The sequence below is a fragment of the Ammodytes marinus genome (assembly GCF_949987685.1).
Source record: "Ammodytes marinus genome assembly, chromosome: 3".
NCBI lineage: Eukaryota > Metazoa > Chordata > Actinopteri > Uranoscopiformes > Ammodytidae > Ammodytes > Ammodytes marinus.
In genome coordinates, this window is record NC_137232.1 from 31580795 (window position 1) to 31603067 (window position 22273).

The 22273-nt window shown below is 40.6% G+C and overlaps 1 protein-coding gene across 3 annotated transcripts; it reads left to right on the forward strand.

The window, feature by feature from the left end:
* The first annotated feature begins 329 nt into the window (after positions 1-329).
* On the forward strand, positions 330-22254 carry agfg1a (ArfGAP with FG repeats 1a). 3 transcript variants are annotated; one of them, XM_080052382.1, is made up of 13 exons: positions 330-644; positions 7029-7122; positions 8476-8591; positions 9493-9658; positions 11749-11917; positions 12923-13042; positions 16133-16348; positions 16796-16985; positions 17448-17530; positions 18584-18700; positions 20565-20717; positions 20912-21006; positions 21301-22254. In XM_080052382.1, exons 1-13 carry the CDS (start codon positions 478-480, stop codon positions 21358-21360), a joined length of 1746 nt encoding a protein of 581 aa, XP_079908508.1. In that variant the 5' UTR covers positions 330-477; the 3' UTR covers positions 21361-22254. The 3 variants fall into 3 exon arrangements, with proteins under 3 accessions (XP_079908508.1, XP_079908509.1, XP_079908510.1); XM_080052383.1 differs by having other exon boundaries at positions 12926-13042; XM_080052384.1 differs by lacking the exon at positions 16133-16348.
* The last annotated feature ends 19 nt before the right edge of the window (positions 22255-22273 follow it).

Here is a 22273-nt window from a genome sequence, read left to right on the forward strand (position 1 = left end):
TCCTTTTCAAACCTTCGAAATTATTAATTTTTCAAACGGGAACGTCCTCTAAGAGCAACATTATCGCATATCACTAGATATAGTAATGTACAATGTCTTAGACATATTTAGATTATCAAACCAGAATATGCTGCAAACATTTCTGGTCATATCTATTTTAAGAGGCTCATATTTGGTCCTGTGGTCCTGTCCTGACCCCAAAAGAGGCGTTGCGATCTACATAACGGGATTTAAACGAAGGCGGAAGTAGACAACCGGAAACCTCTTGCTCCGTTAGTCAACGTGATCCAACGCCTCAAACCTCCTTGTGCTAGGAGACGCGAGCCCCCCCTGACAACACAGCCGCCACCTACCCATTCACTCTGCCTTTAGCACCGGTCGGCAACCGTTTAAAGAAAGCACAGCCCTTTGTTTTAGTTGTTGTGTCCCCCTAGGCTCCCCCGGTTTTTATTTAAGCCTTTTCTATATCCCCTTACCATGGCGGCCAGTGCGAAACGAAAACAAGAGGAGAAACACCTGAAGATGCTGAGAGAAATGACGAGTTTGACTCCCAACAGAAAGTGCTTTGACTGCGACCAGCGCGGCCCAACATATGCCAACATGACCGTGGGCTCCTTCGTGTGTACCTCCTGCTCTGGCATCCTGTAAGTTTGACGTTTGCTGAGTGACCTTTGCTTGGGAGATGGCGCACAGTTTAACGTTTTGCTCTATGGTTTTGGGTACGCTTCGGCTACACGCGGCGACCCAAGGCAGCTAGATTAGCGCTAGTTTAACGGCGGGCAGGTTCCCAGTTGTGTCAGTGTGGGTGAGTTTAGCTGTTTTTTGACATTGTCTCGCTGCGGCGTGTTGGGCGGGGTACACGGGGTGTCAGTGTTCAGCTCAGCCAGCTCACGTAGCAGCAGCCAACCCCAGATGCTAGCTAACCTAACTTTAGCATCCAATGCTAGCCAGTGAATTTATCTGACACTTGCAAGCAAGGTCTGCAGATAAACCAGTAGCCAGCTGCTGCTACCAGTTGCTGGCAACGCCTGGATGCACCACCCTGTTACTGAGCTCATTCATTTGGGCAGGGTGTACCTCCCTCTCTAAAAAGACACATGAGCAAGTGTTTCTAGGATATGTTAGTCGAGGTTTGGAGTTAAATCCAGGAACGTGTACACTATAGCTAACCTTAAGTTATAATACTCCATCGTTTTAAATAAATACATTTCGTTGCAATATTTTAATGATGACACTCACTTGGGCTGGGCGTGGGAATGCCACATCATTGTGTGATGCGACAGATCGTGGACCATGCAATGCAGTCATGCTATTATCCGCCGACTGTCTATTTTTTTGCATCAGATTTAGAAGTATTACACAAGTCGCTCTCTAACAGATGTTCACTGTCGAAAATACCAGCATGACTTTCACTGATGACAATCGGATGACCCAGACCTATTGTGAGAAATCACTCAGTCAGTAACTTGTTCAAATACACATCTAGATCATTGATAGTGTAAGTTTCTTGTGACTTTATTAGATAGTGTTTGCCTGACTTACACTTTTGCCTTGCAATTGTGTAACTTGTTGCTTGTGATTAGGATAAAGGAAGCATATTCGACTTCTTCTTTCAGCTGTCAAATCAATGTTGTTTGCTGAAAATGTGTCTGTGTTTAGTTTTGTGTGTAGATGACCTGATGCTGGCATCATTTAGAAAGAAATTCAAAAAGTGGTGGAATAAAGCAGAAACAATGTATTGCACGTTTTTGATTTATCGCACAGACAAATGACAGTTTGACCTATAACACAGATGGAGGAATTATCTTCCCCACCTTATCTGCATTGCATGACATTGTGCATAATCTGCACATAGTAAATACTTTTGACGATCATTTACACTGCTCTCCGGTGTGTTGACATTTGGTTCACTAGAAAGCACATTACGCCTTAATGCATCATAGTGCTAACACAACAACCATGCACTTCAGTTCTCCAGCTGTGCAGCAGCAGAAGGCTTTTTAACATTCCATCAACATTTTTAAAACGGAGAATCCTTTCTTTGTCCAATTATTGCTCACACATTCTAGTTTAACCTCCTTACATGTCAATTCTGTTTACTTATCACAAGCCTTTGTAAAGTGAAAACATTTAAGAAGAGTAAACTGGTGCCGGGGCTTGTTTGCAGGTAACTCAATAAAGCCATCCGGTTCTGCTGCTGCACTGTCTGGGACTTCTTAATGCTTTATTATGGAAATCACTCTGCTGCCATCTCAGTCTGAAAAATGATTAGTCTATAGTAATGTTGTTGCAGTGGAAAAAGGGAAAGTGTTTGTTGCTCATCATGACCTTCCAGCCGACAGTGGAATGGATGTCTTCTTTCTTTGACACAGTTTTACACTTGTTTGTTTGCCCCTAAGACTTTGCCTTGGATAGCATGGCGCCTTTGTTTGACTATAGGTTTGTTGTGACCTGAATCTTTTCAAACTGTTTTTTTAGGGCCGTTAAGGTAATTTACTGTAGCATTGGAAAGAATGCGATTAATGGCGTGTTTGCTAATGATGGGCTAAATTTGCCCTCTATTTTAACTTCACCAGTCGGTCTGCGGGGACTCCACTGTGGATTTCCAATCTGCTCTCACCCTGTGGTATTAAAGTCTATGTAATGTGAGTTAATTGGGTTCTTTTATTGCTCAAGATCACAATTCCTCTCCTGCTGTCTCTCTCACTCCCATTTTTTTTAATCAAGACAGTACATGTTGTAGAATTTCAGTGGCCATAGTCTTCTCAACAGTTAAGAAAACAGAAAAGTGTGGCTTTTGAAAGGATTGGTGTATGTGTGCTGTACACAGGAAGCCTGGTGTGATTGTAGTGTCAGGAAGTGGTATGGCCCCACTCTGCTGCTGCTACATCAGGAGTGTGTGCTGTCATATGTGCCACAGGAAGTGGCATAGAGGTCACTCACTGTCTGCCCCTCTCTCTCTCTCTCTCTCTCTCTCTCTCTCTCTCTCTCTCTCTCTCTCTCTCTCTCTCTCTCTCTCTCTCTCTCTCTCTCTCTCTCTCTCTCTCTCTCTCTCTCTCTCTCTCTCTCTGTCTCTGTCTCTGTCTCTGTCTCTCTCCCCTTTTTAGTCAATGTCAGAGAGTGCTCAGAGATTCATGCTCAGACTTGTTATATTGTTTTGAATTTGCGTACTGTCTCTTTGAGTATCCACTAGAAATGTTTTGTGAATAATGTGCGTTTGCTTTATTTTGACAGCTTCTACAAGGAAAGTGAATCAAAATACCCCTCAACACAGATACAGCTTGCATTTACCATTACCAACTGAAACATATATTTTATAAGCACAAAAGTAGCACTTTTTGTTGTTTTCATTTGGAGTTGGTGCAGTGTTTGATTGTTGAGTGGTGATCACAGGGGCACTACCCCATAGTTGCGGTTGTTTAATGGGTTGAGTTGGAATCTGCTATCTAAACACATTCCTTATGAAGGTGGAGACGTTCCCAGGAGGAACAAGAACTTAACAATGTCTCTCTTCTGGAGAATTGCTCATGACAGGAAGTGACCCCACTTCAGCATGTGTTGTGTTCCTTGGTTACACTGGGCTCCAACAGTGAAGACAAGAGGTGTCACTGTCACATCAAATGTCTACCGGATACTATAAGTCAATGGCAAGTTAACAGCTATGACTTGAACTACAAATCTCAAGCATCCTTGTTTTTTCCCCATGCCCCTGACATTTGATTTGTTTCTAAATATTGAATTGCCTGTGACGCACTAGGGTGGTAGGGTTAAAATTGACAATGCTTTTACTCTATATACATGCTGAGTGTATACTGAAACAAGAGAATAAAAATGTTTGCATTCTTTCTTTGTCGTGAAATGTACTTAACGAGAGTTGTTGAATCAGGTTTAAAACGCACCCTTTGTTGTCGGGGGCCTCAAAGCTACAAAGTGAAGGATTGTGCAAAAGCCCCTTCCTCTCTATTGAGACGTAACATTGCCAGTTTTTTTTTTCTTACCCCGGAGCTATTACACTATGCAAATTAGTTTGAGTTTTTCTGGTCTGATGACACAGTAGCGACTTAGGTCATTATTATTTTACTGAGCAATATGTGCAATCATTCTGACACCCATGCTCACCATGTAGATGACGTGATGTGACCTTTGGAACTATGGCTGAGCAATAGAGTTTGACTAATTGTGCAATTTTGCAATACACCTGTTTGTGGATAAGAATCTGAAAACAACTTTAATGAAACAAGGTAGGTAGGGAGACACGATGACGTTAACACATTTAAAGTGTAGTAAGTAACCAAGTAATAAAATATCCCACATTTTTAAAAATAAACAAAATTACCACCAGTATCAAAAGGTCTTAATTTGACATGTGACAAATGCTGCGCTCATATATTTAGACCTTAAGGGCGATGGAGCTTTCCCCCTGTATCTGACCTAGTTTTCATCTTCATGAGACTAGGATCTGATCACTCACCCACCTCAGGGCGCTGGGAAAACAGGAACGCTCAAATACACTCACTCTATCTTCTGTTTATTCTACAGATCACACATTTGCTTCAGATAGTTTTAACTGAAAACTGTGAGAATAACAGTTTGCAAAAATTGGCCTTATTATTTTAGCCTTAACCAACTCTGACCAGCATTGCATGACTCTGGGCACAAGTTGATAATGTTACTCCTAGAAATAGCCCTTGTAGTTCCCACAGATATTAATATGCTCTATGGTTGAGTCAGAGCACAAGTACAGCTTTCTTAAAGAAGCATGGTGGCATTGTATGCATCTGCTTTTTTTGGATCGTGTTCCTTGAATGTGAATTGACCTAGCTAGTTAACTGTGTGTACGCGTGTGTGCGCGCACTAATGTGTGGCTACTTCATTCCGCGATAACCTCTATAAATATATCTGTTGTTTTTAACACTTCGCGACCAGCCATCCTGATTGGTTGATGTGTAAAGAATGGGTAGTGATGAGAAAACGAGGTCTGTAAGGGGGTTACAGCAGTGAATAATTTAGCGGTCTTGTCTAGTATTTCAGGAACGGACTCTTCATTGTGTATTAGCATTGTGCTTGTAATTGTGACACTACTGTGGATCTTATTTCCAAGTGCAGCAGTAGTTCTCTATGTGCGTGACTTGAGGATGGGCCACAGGTGCCACACAGAGCATATCGTTAATATAATTGGCGACACTTAACCTACATGTTATGCTTCCAAATATATCACGAAAGAAGAAAAGGCAAGTCATAGGGTGAAGGAAACTAAAGAATAAACATCCAGTCACGTAGACCCCTCAGTTGGCTAATGTTTAAATGGGAATTTCATGGAGTGGGATATTGTTGTGGATCTGCAGTGCATCAATCCTTCATTAAGAAGATGAATGCATATTTGAGCGTTCAGTGTACTGGTCTACAGAGATGTGGATAAAAAGTGATATGATTATGTGAGTCATCCTTCACCATATTCTCTGGAGGTCCAGTGAGTCGATGTGGCCACCTACACCAATAGAACAGTACAGCCCCAAAATCCTCCACTCCCTCCACTGAGCTCATTTATCCTATGATGAAACCATTCTATCCTAATGGGAAATTGGTCGTTTCCAGGATGGCAACGGCCCCCATCCATACATCACAGGGGGTCAAGAAGAAGAATTCAATTAAGTAGTGACGACTAGACTTCACCCTCAGAAAATGTGCTGCCTTGATTCATTTCTGGACAAAATGCCCCCATGCCCTGTTTACAACATGCAGGACAGGTCAACCCATTTGCTTAAAGAGCTGTAACAGCAAAGTGTGGCTTAACCAGTGGTGTAAGCAACAGGGTGTATAAGAATGGTTAAAGGTTCAGTAAGCAGAATGGTCAGTTTAGCTAACTTCCTGTCACTGACTGCAGTTAGCAGTCCCTTCACGTCACCACATTAGTGCACTGCGGTCTTCAAGCAGCGAGTTATCTAGCATCATCTCATATAAGTCGGTGTGATAAAACATGATTAAAAACCATCAAAACAGACATTGGGAAGGATTTTTACCTGCTCCGCCATTGTAGGCGCATAAACATTCACCCATCTGTTGCTCTGGCGTGCACCGGCAGTGAGACGGGTGTCCGTGTGTAGCGTTCTCTCTTGTGATTGGATATTAATTTCGGGATCCTCCAATAAGTTTATTTGCCGATTACATGCAGAGCAGGAGACTGAGAGATCTGCTTTATGAAATGCACACATTATGTAAGTGATCACTGTATGAATAAAGATCGATTGAATCGCTTACTTCACCTTTAAGGAACAGCTGCCTAATTCTTTTTTTTTTCTTTTTTTTTATGTTGGAGACATTCCATGTTGCCTTGATATAAAACACTTCAAGGGGGATGTATTAAATATTCTGATGCCCTGCTCAAAAATGTTTTGATTGGAAATATTACTCTTTGATTGTAAAGCAATTAGCCGTCTTTTCCTTGTTCTTATGGCTGTGGCGCTCAGCAGTAGCAGTTGAAATATCCTGCTTGCATGCTGATTGGTCACCTTCACAAAACAGGTGGCGACCTTGAAGCCAGCACTACATACGTTTTCACATACTGGTGGGCCAAGGGAAATATATACTCTGGCAAGCATGTCTGGAGCTAAAAGTCTAATGATCTTTTCTACCATTACAGATGGCAGGGCATTTTTAATTTAGGCTGTTGTGGCATGAGCTGTGACCTTTTTCAGAAAAATTACGAAAGACTGTGTATGGGCTAATGAGTGTTACTCTATAATGGAGGTTTCCTATATTAAGGGAGATGGCAGCTTGAAAAGATTCACCCTCTTCCTTTTTGTTTAATAAATTCCTGTCACTATATTGTCTCCTCAGTTATTTGCATCTGTCATTTCTCTCAGTAATGCTGTCTTCACCCAGCTTGGCACAGCAGCCAGCCAGCCAGTCAGCTAGTTGCTAATTAAATGGCCCCGGTGATCTGAAGTATGTCCAGACATGCTGCCATCATGATCCACTGTCTTTCAAATTAAATTGACCCCCGTTTCCATTTCTCCACCTTTTTACAGCCGAGGACTGAATCCACCCCACAGAGTCAAGTCCATCTCCATGACAACCTTCACGCAACAGGAAATCGAGTTCCTACAGAAACATGGAAACGAGGTGAGCATGGAGACCATAGATATATCTGTGATGGAGACGGTCTGGCCTGCCACAGTTGATGTCAAAAGTCTCCTACTGCTTTGGCTGATTTTGCTTTACAGACGGCCTGTGTAGTTTAGCTATTCGCTATGCCATCACTGTTTTGTCATATATTGACTGTCGATATGAGTTATCGAAAACGAGACCTTTCAAGAACTTTCAAACTAGTATTTATTATGTTATTGCGATATTTTAGTGAGATTTTGGAACATTTAACTTTTGTTTTAATCCCACAGTAATATAAATATTGAATTGGCAGATATTGATATGGCAAATTTCCTTATTGCATTTTCAAGCATATTGCATAGTATTCATAGAATGAATAGATAAATTAAGTTAATTGCATAGATGGTTATAAATTGAGGTGAGTATTAACAGTTAAACAGTTAGTGTGGCACCACATAGTTGTACCCCCTCAGAGACAATGAAAGTGCATAATCACCCGGGATCCATTTCTGGTAAACGGAGTATGAAATAGAGCAATGCCACCTGGGAAGCATGGCCTATTAAAAGCTGTTGCAAAATGGCAGGGACGAGCAGACATGCTTAGAGATTCAAGGTTGGAGCTGATGCACACATCCTTCAAGGCTGCTATATAAATACTACTCCCCTCATGTTTCTTTTCGTTCTTCCACAGAGCACTTGACACAGAAAATATTTCAAGACACTTCAACAGTTGAATTTTCAAAATCCTAATTATTGGAAAGAAATATTGAGTTTACGAGCTTATGTGCTGTGCTTATGTGCATGTGCACCAAAGCCATACAAAGGAAATAACAGGAGCAGAACCCATCTACGACATGAGAGCCTTGTTACAGCGTCATTGCTTCTTCAACAATGCAGCACCCTAAGTGCACACATACACACACACACACACACACACACACACACACACACACGCACACACACACACACACACACACACACACACACACACACACACACACACACACACACACACACACACACACACACACACACACACACACACACACATGTTGCCTATAAATCTCTCTTTATAGGATTAGGCAAATACTTTAGGAATGTTATCCAAACTCAAAGCCAGAGAAAGGTGAGACTTAAAACAGATTTTTCACCAAGCGACTATGTTCAACGTGGGGCCAACTCCGCTACACCAAACATTGAAAACCACACTGAAACATACGTTTGTAAATGCTGATTTTTAACTTAATCTGCACAATTTTTTCTTTGTCGTAAGTTTCTGATGGCTAATTATTTAATATGAAGGTTAACCAACCTTGTGTGCTACATGTTCTTCCAAAAATGAGGTTCTGTTACTCATATGTGTTCCAGGTGTGTAAACCGACGTGGCTTGGCCTTTATGATGACAGAACCACCTCCATACCAGACTTCAGAGAACCGCAGAAAGTCAAGGAGTTCCTTCAAGAAAAATATGAGAAGAAGAGATGGTAAGCTCAGCTGGCAGTGCAAAGATATTAAACAATGTTCTGGCAGGGTGCACTGTGCAGACATGCAGCTCTTCTTTTGTGTTTTTTCTTCCCTCTGCCTTGGAATGTCTCACAGGCAGCTCCAAGCAGTTAGCATGGAGCAGGCCACCAGAATCCTTTCTTTAAATGCACATAAGCGTTCATTGCAGTCGATACTGTATGTGCATCTTGTAGTCGTTCCATGATTTTCTAGGTAAAATTGTGTCTAAAATATGTATGATGTTTAGCATTATAACTGTGTAATGACTGAAGCAGACAAATAAAACTTAATGGTGGATATAGACAAACACGTGCCATATTATATAATGTTATATTGATAGAAATGACAAATTAATCTTTCCATAAATAAATGATTCATATAAAACAGTGTTCTGGATATATAGAAATTAATTTAGAATATGCACCTAATAGTTAATAGATTATTTCATCGTCTAGTTTTGCTCTTGTCATTTCATAGTGTTTAGTCTCTTAAGTCTGACCAAAATAAAAGCAATGATGAGCTGTGCATGTCTCAACGTGCACCCGCTGCTGCATAAAGGCATTCTCACTCATTCACATAGGCCTGTCTTGTAACACGCACACACACATTCATGTAACAAATGTTATAGCCCTAAGACTCAAAGAACCATGGCTTATGTGTGCGCTGTTATTCACATCACAATTTGCAAAAATTAAATAAACGTTCCTTGTTGATAACAGCATTTGGATTTGCACACCTACTTTGGAATATCTAAAATGTGTTATACCATTAATCAGAGCATCTGGTAGAATTTTTTTTGTCTTTTCTTTTTAGTTTTGTTTGGTGATATATTATTGACAGGTACTTGGCATGAAGTGTAATGTAATGTGAACTGTTTCCAAGGTACGTCCCCGCTGAGCAGGCCAAGGCAGTGGCATCCGTCCATGCTTCCATCTCTGGCTCCTCAAACAGCAGCACCAGCAGCACGCCAGAGGTTAGACCACTCAAATCCCTGCTGGGGGAGTCGGCCCCCTCCCTACACCTCAACAAGAACACTCCACCCAATCAGGTGAGAATTATTAAGTGCACACACACATATACACACACACACGTTGAATTTGTGATTTCCAAAACTCTATAATATGAGTTCATATAAATCGGATCCTATCTTAAATCTGGAATTAAATAATTCATTATTGAGATTAATCAAATGGTGTGAAATCTCCTAATGCATAAGAATGAATTGATGACTTTTAGCATCATAATTTTTAATCAGGTTTTATGTAGTAATGACTAAATATACTTACTGAGATGGATATCATCCTTCCCTAACTAATGCAGACCCGTAGTAGACATTAGGGCCCGACCGATATGGATTTAATCAGACGATTTTTTTTTTTAAATCCCCAAAATATATATTGAGAAAATGTACTTTTTTGAACCCTTAAATATATATAAATACTTGTTACTGTTGATGGGTGTATCGGGACTTTTTATTTATTGAAATATGCATTATCTACAAAAAAAAATGTTAGAAATATGTCTAAAGTGACATGATGCATTTTTAAACTCAGACATTAAGCATTTTATGTAACTGCACCCAACCCTCTTGAACTCCCTCCCCCCAAACATCAGCATCTCAGACTAGATAAACTCATTCAAATGTCAACTCAAAACTCACCTCTTTAAGAAAGCATAATTACACCTGACTCCATTCCAAACCTTATCTTTAATTTGTCTGTATTGTGTTTTCTTTTTTTATAAGTATGATTTTCTATGATGTTAAGTGTCTTTGAATGACCTCCAATAAAGCACTATATAAAATAATCAATTACTATTAACAGTCAAAAGATGACCAATGACTCTGCTATTGGTGTCGGGGGGAACTGTCAAGTGTGAATTAGGGTGTATTCACACTGGGAAAGTCCGCTAGTGCACTTGCTTTGGTCCAGACCAAATAGAGTTTTTTTTTTTTTTGTTTGGTGTGGTCCACTTTCATTTTGCCCCTTTTGCAAGTGAACCAGCATTACGAAGCAAAACCACACGTGATCTGAGGTCATTCATTCATTGGACAGACATTCTGGGGTGGAGAGAAACAGGAAGCACGAAGTTTAAACTGCGAAATACATATCATTGATATAATATGGGGCTAAAAATAATAAAAGGGCCTACATCTAACCTATAAATAAAGAGGAAAAACATCAAATTATTGTTGTTTCATATGGTCATAATGTGTAGCCTTATGTCAATGCCACGTTATGTGGCTTGTAGCCTACGATGTGAAACATAATTTTTACTGTATTTTTGGTGCTGGATGCGCGTCACGCGAGAAGAATAGGCTCAAGCTGACACTCAGCTGATTAAGCTGTGTATCAGCTGGGTCGGCGCAGTTCAGCTCCAAACTGACACAGGGATAGTATTGACGGTCCCGTACATGGGAAGCAAAATAAAAACACACACTTCTTGCGCAGCGTGAACCTGTTGGCACTGTGCGAGAGACGCCCCTCTCCTTCATCTGATCGCTGATCGCTGAACACATTCAGCATTTATATTGTTCTGGGCTCCCGGTCAAACCACAACTAATCTTCCTAACAATGGCGACAACAACACTATCCCATAATGTGAAGCTGACGGCTATTTATTAAAAAAGAAAAGAAAGAAAAGGCACAGTGCCTCCTGCATTTGGGTCGGATCGAGTCCGAACAAATTCACACCACAAACGAACTGCAGCAGAGTGCGTTTGGAAACGCATCGAGACTACCTCTTCAGCTGGGTCTCGGAGCGTTTGTTTGGTCCGCACCCGAGTGCGATTGCTGTATTCACACCTGCCTGAAAGATGCGCACCGAAGGCAGAAGTGCATCTGAGTTCGTTTCAACCGAACTAAACACGGCATGTGTGAATACACCCTAAATCCAATGTATTACAACACACCTGCTGCTGCTTTTAATAGGCTATAACTGTAATGCTATGCATGTAGGCTACTTCCGGGGCAGCAATGCATCTCACTCAACATGATTGCTGGAATAAAAAAAAAAAAAAAAAAAAAAGTTTTTAAGGAGTTGTTTAAGGACACAGACGTAACAGACACACATTTTTATATATCGCTGGCCACCAAATATATGTGCAGTTTTGACATATGGATGTTTTGTCTCCATCAGTCTCCCGTGGTGAGCCGTGGACACACCCACCAGCAGCAGCAGCAGTTCCATGACAAGAGGTTTGATCTCCTCAGTGACCTGGGTGGAGACATCTTTGCTGCCCCACCCAACATGAATGCAAACGCCAGCTCTGGTTTTGCTAACTTTGCACATTTCAACAGCCACACAAGTAAGGAACAGACCCATTAAATGATTGAGCAATACGTCTTGAAAGGCGAACAACGCATTGAAGCATCCGTGGTATCTTTCACATGTTTGAATTTTAACACTGAAGTGAATTTCAGCTGTTGAGAAGACAGAAACATTGTAAAGCAGGGGAAAGCAAAACAATTAGCAATTACTCGAGTAATGATGATATTGTCCTTTTTAAATGTGGAAGTAGTAGTTGTGTTCACGTTATTTTACAAGCTTTAACAGGTGGATCAAATGATATGCCATAGAGTGCAAAGTGCATAGATCTTTTCATTCAACAGTCTTGCTTTTGTCACTGGTTAAAGTTTTCTTTTGGTGAAATCCCCTCAATTTGTTTGGAGAAAATTATTAAAAAAAAACTACCATCTGAATTGTATAGGATTCAGTATCATTCAGAATGTATAACAAATAAGCAGCCATGTTTGTCCACAATTGCAAAACATGGCAATACATTATGGAATAGTACTGGAACTGCTATTGACAGACACATTTCCATGGTTACTAATGCCTGTAACATGGGGATGGGGCTGTTAATGTTTGCTTCCCGTGGAGGACAATGTCTTCTCATTTCCACTGAAAAGAGCCGTCAAGACTCACCCTTAATGCAGGGACTGAAGTGGCCTCTGCATGTCTTCACATTGCAAACACCAGCACAGACGTACACCTCTAATGTGTCTAGTGCTATGCACACACTGTGCTGTGTGCTCGGCAAGGAGTGCAGACAGTATCTCATGGGAGCTGATGAACATCAGACTATCATGCCCTGCCCTTTAAGCCGCAGTGCGTTTTATTGTTTATGTAACACAACTCTGTGATTATCTCTCATATTGAGCACATGTGATTTGTTTTGCAGTCCATGCCCTTTAGTCATTATATGTTTTAAATCCATTCTATTTTTATCTCACCCATTGTTTTCCTCTCATTGTGCTTTTTTTTAAAAACTCATCTGCCTGTCTGAACTCCATCATCACACCACCTCCAGCAGCACAGAATGCCAACGCAAATGCAGACTTTGCTAATTTTGATGCATTCGGGAGCACGTCTGGGTCCACAGGTGGTTTCCCCTCCGCACCCCAAGCCCCATTCCATCCCTCAAATACAGGTAGAGCAAGTTCTCTTCACCAGACAATAGCACATCACAAAATCACATGAACATAAAGACCTAAGCTGCTTTACTCCTTTTTTTAAAACACATGCATTGAGATTGTACACATATTGACATAACACAAACAACCTTTTCACATGCAGTTGGTCAGCCATGTTCTTTTGTCAAGACACCACTTTTGTTGCCATTTCTATTGTTTGTTTCTATTATGTTTTTTCTAACTGTTGTATCTCATATCCTCCTTTTTACCAAACCGTTCCACATGTGTATTGTCCACTTATTTGTTCATCAGAGTTGAAAGATCAGATTGTTGCATTTGTTTCCAATGGTGTAAATGTTTTATAACCAAAACATTCAACAAAATCTAAGTTTGTTTTATAAATGTCTGCATATATTTCTGATTTCCAAAACAATTCAACTCTTTGTCCTTGGCTGTAGCCATGAATACATGTTGACATTATGTTGACTTGTTGTGTGCCCTAAGCCATTTGATGAAACTCAAAGGACAAAGCATGAAGTACTGTGTGCACAGCAGTGCAGACACAAAAGAAGCACTCACTCCAGGCGCCACTTGTAGCATATCACTATTTTGACCTACTTTGAAAGCTTTTTTTTCGATAGCAAATGCCTCATTCACACTGTTCCCCATGTGTGTGATAAATCAACGACAAACAGTTTGTATCGATATGATAAAAAGTAACATGCTGAATTACAATACAAAAATACCATAACATGCTTTAAGATCAATGTGCACTCATTAGCTAGATGTTGATAGGGATATAGATAGAACTAGGTTTATACTGTTGTGGTGCTGTTAGCACACAGCATATTATAAGATTTAGTTATTAGACTATATTGTCATTCTGGTCCATATGTCTCTCTGAGCCCTTCATACAGTTAGCAAGCAGGATAGCCGTTTTGCAAACTTCTAGTATTTGCTCTCAGCAGTAAGTGGCTGTCTGGCTTACCTGAGGACTTTGCTCTTTCTCTCAAATACTCATACAAATAAACAGAAACATACAATCAAGCCTCCTCCCCCTAGTGTCAGGAAGCACGCTTTATACTGCAGTGCCCTCTGCTGGAGATGAACATTGATAACTATATTATTGTGGAGCTGCACAGTGATCTCTTTAGTATGCACATTGCTTGATGGATAAAGCTCCTCTCTCTTGCTCTCTCTCGCTCTCTCTCACACTCTCTCTCTCGCTCTCTCTCTCTGCTTTGTCAGATAATCCCTCTCTCACACACTTTGCTATCTGGCCTAAGCTGTCCATTCCATTCCATGTGTTTTTCATCCTTTGCTTCAGCATCAGTTGAATTGTTTTGACTTTTCTTGCTTTTTCATATATATATTATTTCTATATGTCTTTTGTTTGTCCGCCCTGTCTTACATTGCTCATCCCTTCTTTTATTTCTGGCTGCCAGCGTTCACTGTGCTCTCATCCAGCCGCAGTATGGGTGAGTTTGCCCCAGCTCTGCCTTTCCTGGGTGCACACAGTAAGTCTCTCTCTGGGTGTGTCCTCTTAAAAGCCTTCACTCTTTCCACCACCTTTAATATGTAGCTATAATACCCAGATCCTCTCGTTCTTTCTCTCTCTCTCTCTCTCTCGCTCTCGCTCTCGCTCTCTCTCTCGCTGTCACTCGCTCTCTCTCTCTCCGGATGTATTGTGTGTGTGTGTGTGTGTGTGTGTCAGCATGTCGATTTTTGTGTGTGATTAACTGAATCGCTGCAGGCAACCTTACTGGTTGAAAACAGTGATCGTAAGCTTCGATCGAAAGTCATGGGAACGTTACAATGCAAAATGAATGATACCTAATTAGTAATGATTTATATAAGAAAGGTTATAGTTATATTTGCTGATTCAAGCTTTTGGATTTCATCAGGTGCAGGTTTAGGTGTTGGGGAAACGACTGCTAACAAGTTTCCGGCGTGCCAGCTATTCTCAAAGCACAACTTCAACTACAGTATCATTCCTTAGAAGCTTTTAGACAACTGCTCAGAGAAGCTTAGTTTATATGTGCTTATGGTAAACTCTTCTTTAAATGCTTATTCTCTTGTTCGATCTCTCAGCATGTTTGGGAATCCTACTTCTTTAGAAAAAAGTGTTGACCATGAGCAAATATACAAGATTGTACCTGTCCCTGCGCTCTTGGCAGACTTGCATTTTTCCTAAACTAAAGGTAGTTATACAAACAATATTCCTTGGAATGCAAAACTGCAAAACTGGTTGAGATTTAACTGTTGTGGTGGTTTCAGTGTCATTACTAAAATTGCCTTTTCTCCCCTTCAGGGTCACACAGGTTGTGCTGTGTCTAAGTTAGCTCAGTATTAAATAGTGTGATGTATTAATCCTTTTCATTGCATTACAAACACATCTGGTCTAACCAAGGTCTCAGTATCCCAGAGAATCTCATGGAGTCTTGCCTGAAACTGTTCAGGATTTGCATCTGCTAGCCATCTTAAATTCATTACGCAGAGGTGAAGTGTCTGAATTAGCCTGGTTTTCACACTTGAGTAAATGTGAAACATATGAGGAATTACAGGAAACATTCTTGAAAAACGCCTACTTTCTTGCAAATAAAAAATGTACGCTTTATATTTTTCTGTTTGCCCAAACGAATCAATGACCAATGTTTAGGAACTCTTTGTTTTATGGTCACAACCTTAGATACGGTTGAAAGTAACTATTAATTTCAGAGCTCAGTAATGCCCACAGAATGGTGGCAGAACACATATATTTTCTCTTGAAATATCAAGTTGTTTTCCATATTTCTCTTAATACTACTTTGTGTAATTTTTCGTCTAACGCCCTTGATCCACCGTCTGGTGCAGAAATGAACTAACATAGGCACCAGTGCAGGTCTGCACATCATGTGCCTCAAATAAATGCTAATTTGATGAGCTTCATAGGCTTATTTAGAGCAGGCTTAGTGCAGAGTTGCGACCTACCCTAGAGATAATGAAAGTATCCAGACTCCCCTCCAACATTACTGTCCGTTCTTATCTCCCTCTCTAACGCTGATACTCACTCCAAACCAACAATGGCTGCCCATCTTATGACTATTTAATCTCTGTCTCTCATGCAGGTAGCGCCTCAGGGGGATTGGCAAATGCCAATTTTGCAAATTTTGACAACCTCCCCAAATCGTGTAGTGCTGACTTTGGATCCTTCAGTCCCTCTTCCCAGAGTAACTCCACAGGAGCTGGCAGAGATGCTGTACAGAGTACTAGCCTCCCTACCGATAAATACGCAGCCCTGGCTGACCTGGATAACGGGTTAAGCTCTGCCATAACAGAGCAAGGTAAACTTTTCCTGCCTAGCCTGTTTCATAGATCTCAATAGGGATAGAGGTTGACCAAAAGTAGTAGATTTTAGTCGCCTTCCTAGTGCAGGGACAGACATAGTGTCTTTTAAACAGAACTGATTTATAAAATGGTGGAAATACCTTCTTGCGTTTTAAAAAAACTCTAATATATTTATTTCACTCGTGAGTTTGAATGTCACATGGTCACAATTGTGGCACTCGAGCGTCTGTGAATTGTGCTTCATATTACAAACTGTACTTCATGTTATAAACTGTATATTTGTGCTAGAAAAATGCAAATGTCCTAATGATTTCCCCATATTCTGTAATAGGTTGTATATTGCAGCTACCTACGGACCTTTTCTTTGTACTTAAAATGTGTTCCTCCTTTGATTAGTTGAGGTGGATTGAAACTGGCTCGGCTGTTCTGTGCTTCTATTCCAGGAGGTAGTATTCCTGGTGGGGTGAGCTCAGCCAACGCAGCAGCAGCAGGAGTGGGTGCTGTGCCTCAGAAGCAGGCAGCAGTGCAGTCACTGGGGGACCGCTATGCTGCTCTAGCTGAGCTTGATACCGTCTTTGGTGCCCCAGCCCCTGCCACCACCAGCGTCTACAACACCACCAGCAGCTCACACGGGTGAGACACACCGATCCACTATTTTTCAGTACGATCCGATTCCGATATCTGGGTTTTGGATATCGGCCGCTATCATAATGATTATACATTTCTATGTTGGTCGTAATGTTATGTGTAAGGTTAGGAAGGCTTAAAGGTTTATCTTAACTGTTTCTAACTGTTTGAATGCAGAAGAACATCAGAACTCAACTTTTCAATTGCTTAATTCTAATATTAATGTGCGCTACATCGCATAGCTATGGTCTTAACATTTAATTTCCCTTCATAGTTAAAATAATTTAGATTTGAACTAAATACATTTTTTAAAGAATTTAAAACTCAATACTGACTATTAATTATCCAAACTAGCATGCAACCTACAAAACATTCAGTGACCACAGTCCAAACAAACAGAATTGTTCAGTAGGATCGGTCTGATTTTTTTACTAATACGCTTCTGTGTTGACTTTGTTTTCGCCGCAGGGGAATGTTTGGCCCAGAAACCGGGGTGTCGACAGCAGCACAAGCACAGCAGGGCCTGCCTGGTATGGCTCAAGGTTTTGGAGGTGAGTGAACCCTGGAGGCAGCTTCCTGGTTATGTGCTGCTGACTGTGCTCCAAAATTGAAAATCTCTCACTAAAGAAACACTTGAAACAATGGACCGCCCCAGGGTGAGGCGCAGTGCACTGTAGGTAATTAAAAGCTAGATTCAGCAGTTTGGATACTGCAGCAACATTTTTTTTTTAACCTTGTGGGATCGCGCAGACTTTCCTGATTTGAGATATGTCAGGATATGTCAGTCCATAGCAAGTTCCATTCTAGAAAGAAATCATGTCTATGTATATCAGTGATTCTTGAGAAGTGGGACAAAACAGGGTGCAATGTTGGAAAAATAGTAGAATGTGACAAGAAGTCCTCCATAGTGACAGCTGCCCCTTATTTTGGCTGATTTTCTTACATTTTAATGGATTGTCTGACAGTGGTGACAAAAAGTGTCCCACCACTTAGAAACCTTTTATAAAACATGAATGTGTTGTAGAAAAACAGTTTTTTATTGATATGAGAGATTATTTAGTGTTGCTTTTGGTGAGAAAAGCTCTTTTTAATCATTAAAGTACATTTTTAATAGGTTTTATTGCATATGAAAGATTGATCCCTTCTCTGTGGACACACTGTTTTGGACGTCATGAGAAGATAACAAGTGTCATATATTTGACATAATAATGATAAAATTACATTTAAGGAGATACTTGTGCTCCAGACATTCTATTCTTAATCCCTAATAACATCTACAATTTTAAATATGTTTACTTTTAAACATAACAGCAGTTAATATTGGAAGACGGCCTTTTGTCCCGCTTCTCAAGAATCACTGATATATGCCTTTTGAGAAGGTTATCATCTTACGGTTTAGGTAACTAATGCTTAATAACTCATCAACTGGAGAAGACTTGTGTTTTGAGAAGTGGGAGCGCTGGAGATCCCCGACAGTGGATATCAACATGTTAAAATGGGGCATCCTCCCAAGACTCAAAGCTCTCATTTCTAACACATGTAGGTCATGCACTTTATCATTCTGTTTCACCCTCCTTACTGACCTGGTTCCCCTCTCCCAACAGCTCAGTCCACTAATCCGTTTGTAGCTGCTGGAGTTGCCCCAGCAGCAGCTCCCACCAACCCCTTCCAGAGCAACGGCAGAGCACCAAACATGGCGGTGGCAGCGGCAGCAGCAGCGGGTGTGTTTATGCATATGTTTGTGTGTGTCTTTAATATGTGTGTGTACATATACAGGAGTACGTCCCTTATCAGCTTATTCAAAAGATTAATTTACGCAGCTTAATATCCTGTCCTTTAACACAGCTGTGCGACATTATCGTACAATGAGTGTATTATATGTTAGATCCCCTTGGACACCCAAAGTGGCAACCTTTGCCCAGGCTGACAATTAATAAGTATCAGGGCCACACACAGAGAGACAACCCGTCAGTGAAGTGGAAGAGACAATTATACACCGGTATGACTGTGTGTGAACGAATTGAACCTGGAACCCTGTAAAGTGCTTTGAGTCAACAACATCGAAATAAAGCGCTATATAAATCCAATCAATTATTATTAATTATAACAAGAAAATTGCATAACATAATATTGATCACTGTGGAAATTAGGTGACAGGGATTGAGTTGTGTCTCTTGATTGCTCCTGCCGTGCTGGACAGGCTTGATGAGCTATCTTCACGGTCAGGGTTACCCCCTCTCCCGCCTTTGGTAGGTTCCTTTGTGCTCTGTGCTTCCCTTTCGCTCTCCTGTGCCTAGCTCTGGCAATACCTTCTTGTTCCTTGAGCAAATCTATCAGGGAAATGTTGTAGAGCTAAAAATAGTCACAACATTCAGCTATGTTAGTGTGACGGGAACAGTAATTAGAGGACAATGGGATACCAGTTTAAAAAAGGGAAAGGCTTGTGTAATCATGGATTTACACAACAAAAGCTAATTTCCACATTTGTATGGAGACAGTGACGGCATGTCATTTCATCATGATTTAAAAATGGCAGGATTGTATTGAAAAAGGCAGAGCCCCCTTGAGCCTTCTATTGGGTTCCTGTAAATTCACTGATAATGACTTCCTAAACATTTTCCTTTTTATAAGTTGTCAAGAAGCATACACTCTCTTCTGCCTTTTTGACATTAAAGATATACAATTTTTACCACTAACTGACTGCACTGTGATGTATATGATCTAGTCACATCCATTAGCTTGTCAGTGTCTTGAAATGCTTCATCCGATTTAATAAACAAAGTAAGACGCGCTTCGGTTAAAGAATTCTTGCATATTAAATCAACGATTCCATGTATCAATTCCAGTTAGCTTGTGGTGTAGTGGTTAGAGCGTCCTCATTACAGTATATCAGGCTCTCTGAATGTCATCCCCACTTCGCCCCATTTCAACTCTCTCTCCAAATCTGTCTAATAAAAGCGAAAAACGCCCAAAAAATAATCTTAAAAAAATTGTTTCCAGTTATTGGATTTTTTTAAATGGATATCGGTTGTGGCATTTTATACTAGATATCGAATTGCTCAGTTGCCATCTGATCTGACAGTCTTTCTTACCACTGTTGGACTCTACTTGTTGCACTGTGTGGAAATGGTGTGGTCATTAGAGATCAGACGCTGATGCTCCACTTACTGCATGCGTCGAAGCCTCATGTCCCTCTCTTGTTCAGACAATCCCTCCATTTTTATTCCCTGCTACAGGGACTGTGATACTATACTACTGTGAGAAATGAAGTTTTATTTTATTTAATTTTTATTTATTTTGTGGACTGCTCTGTAATCCCTAGTTGTTTAAACGTTTACTTCTGGTTTAATGCTAACACAAACCGCTGACATAAATAACACCTAAGTATTTGATTGGTATTTTTTTTTCATCATGATGTACGGCAACTTCTGTTTAATGTAATGTTTTTTAGACAAGTGAATGTCCTGTGAAACCCTTGTCATAATAAAAAAAAAATATACAAACGATAGTTCAGGTTATGATGTTGAACCCGTAGACGTCTTGCATATATTTCTTTAACCAGTTGCTGTCCTGCTGTTTTTGCAGCATCATTTGGCACAGGCTCCATGAGTATGCCCTCTGGATTTGGGAACACTGCAGCCTACAACCTCCCCACCAGCTTTAGTGGAACCTTCCAGCAACCCTTTCCTGGCCAGGCTCCCTTCCCTCAGCCTCCTGCATATCCCCAGCAACCCAACGGTGTGTGTCTGTGTGTAGATCATGGAGGCAAATCTGTGTCATTATCTATGGAGAAAGTCAAGCTTAGATGTGCATCTGAGTAGATGTTATGTTGTTGCACTTTCATCTCTTTAAAATTTCAATTGCAGTCCTGCAATTTCTTTCTGGTGTGGCATTAGTGAAGTAGTCCTTGTTGTTTTGTACATGTCTCTCAGGTGGAGGATATCCAGCCTATGGCCAGGCCAAGCCTGTGGTGAATTCTTTTGGGCAGGCAATGGCTGGCCCCATGATCTCTAGCAACCCTTTCCTGGTCAGTAAGAACTCTACATGGCATGATTTCATTGGGGAGGGGGGGGTAAGAATAATGAATGGGGATGGGTCTCATGAGCAAACATTTTTGATGGAGATTATGCAGTCCAACTGTTCCGTTTAGGTCATTGACATTGAATACATTATCCCTATTGTTTCAGTTCGTAGAAATCAATATAAATGGTTGGTTTAAAGGTAAACAGCTCATCGTCATATTAAAATAATGGCTGAAGGACTAATTTTTTCCTTTGTCTTTAAATCCTAAATTTCTGTATCCCTCTCCTTTTCCTCCCAGGGTGCTGCTCCATCTGCACAATATCCAGCCGGAGGCTCCTCAACAAATCCCTTCTTATAGCGATCCATCCAATCAGCTCCACTACAGGGTCAACAACTGGCGCGCTTGCACCTATTGCACTGTTTTGTTTCACAAGTAGCTTTAAAGAAACACAATGTTTGTAAGGATTTGTATTTTCTATCGCAGTTTGTCACCGATGGAACAATGTGACAGACAGTCATGCTAATGCTGTCGATGGCTACAAAACAAAGTGATGGTGTGTGCAGAGGGAGAGGTTCATCCCCTCTTCTCTATTTAACCTGTGAACCGGCCTGGCCTCTACTGAACCACAATGTATAATCAAACTGGCTGAAATCTAAGTTATTGCATACAGTGTATCCCATTTATTATGCTGCAACTCTGTACATATTATTTTTTCTTTCATGAATTTAGCTCTTTGTGCATATCAGTATTTGTATGTAACACAGAATATTTGTTAATACAGAACTTTTGCTTGGAAAAGTTGATGGGTAACCGCCACTTAACTGTATTTGTGAGGAACCAAACTGTTTATTTGTGCAGGATCCTTTTGGGTCAAATGTTCTCACTTAAGAAAAGAAAAAAGCCAATTCTGTTGAGAGAGATGAAGGAAGGAGTGACAGCTACATTAGGGATGGGCCAGGGAATTGTTTCTCTGCCATTCCCGTCCTGCTGACAGAGGCCCACCTCCCAATGCTTCTGGACTGCTGTCAATCACATCCGTAAGTGGGTAACAGGAATGGCTGATGAACTGAAAAAACCACTTGCATTGGGTATGAGAAAATTTTAAGTTAATATGTAAATATATACAGTATATATATAAATATATATTCAAATTAATTTTAAGTAAGAAGAAATGACCAAACCATTCATGTATATGGATGTATGAAAAGCTTGTATATTTGTTTTGTATATATAAAAAAAAAAAGATTTTTATTTGTGGTTTTGCAGTCCG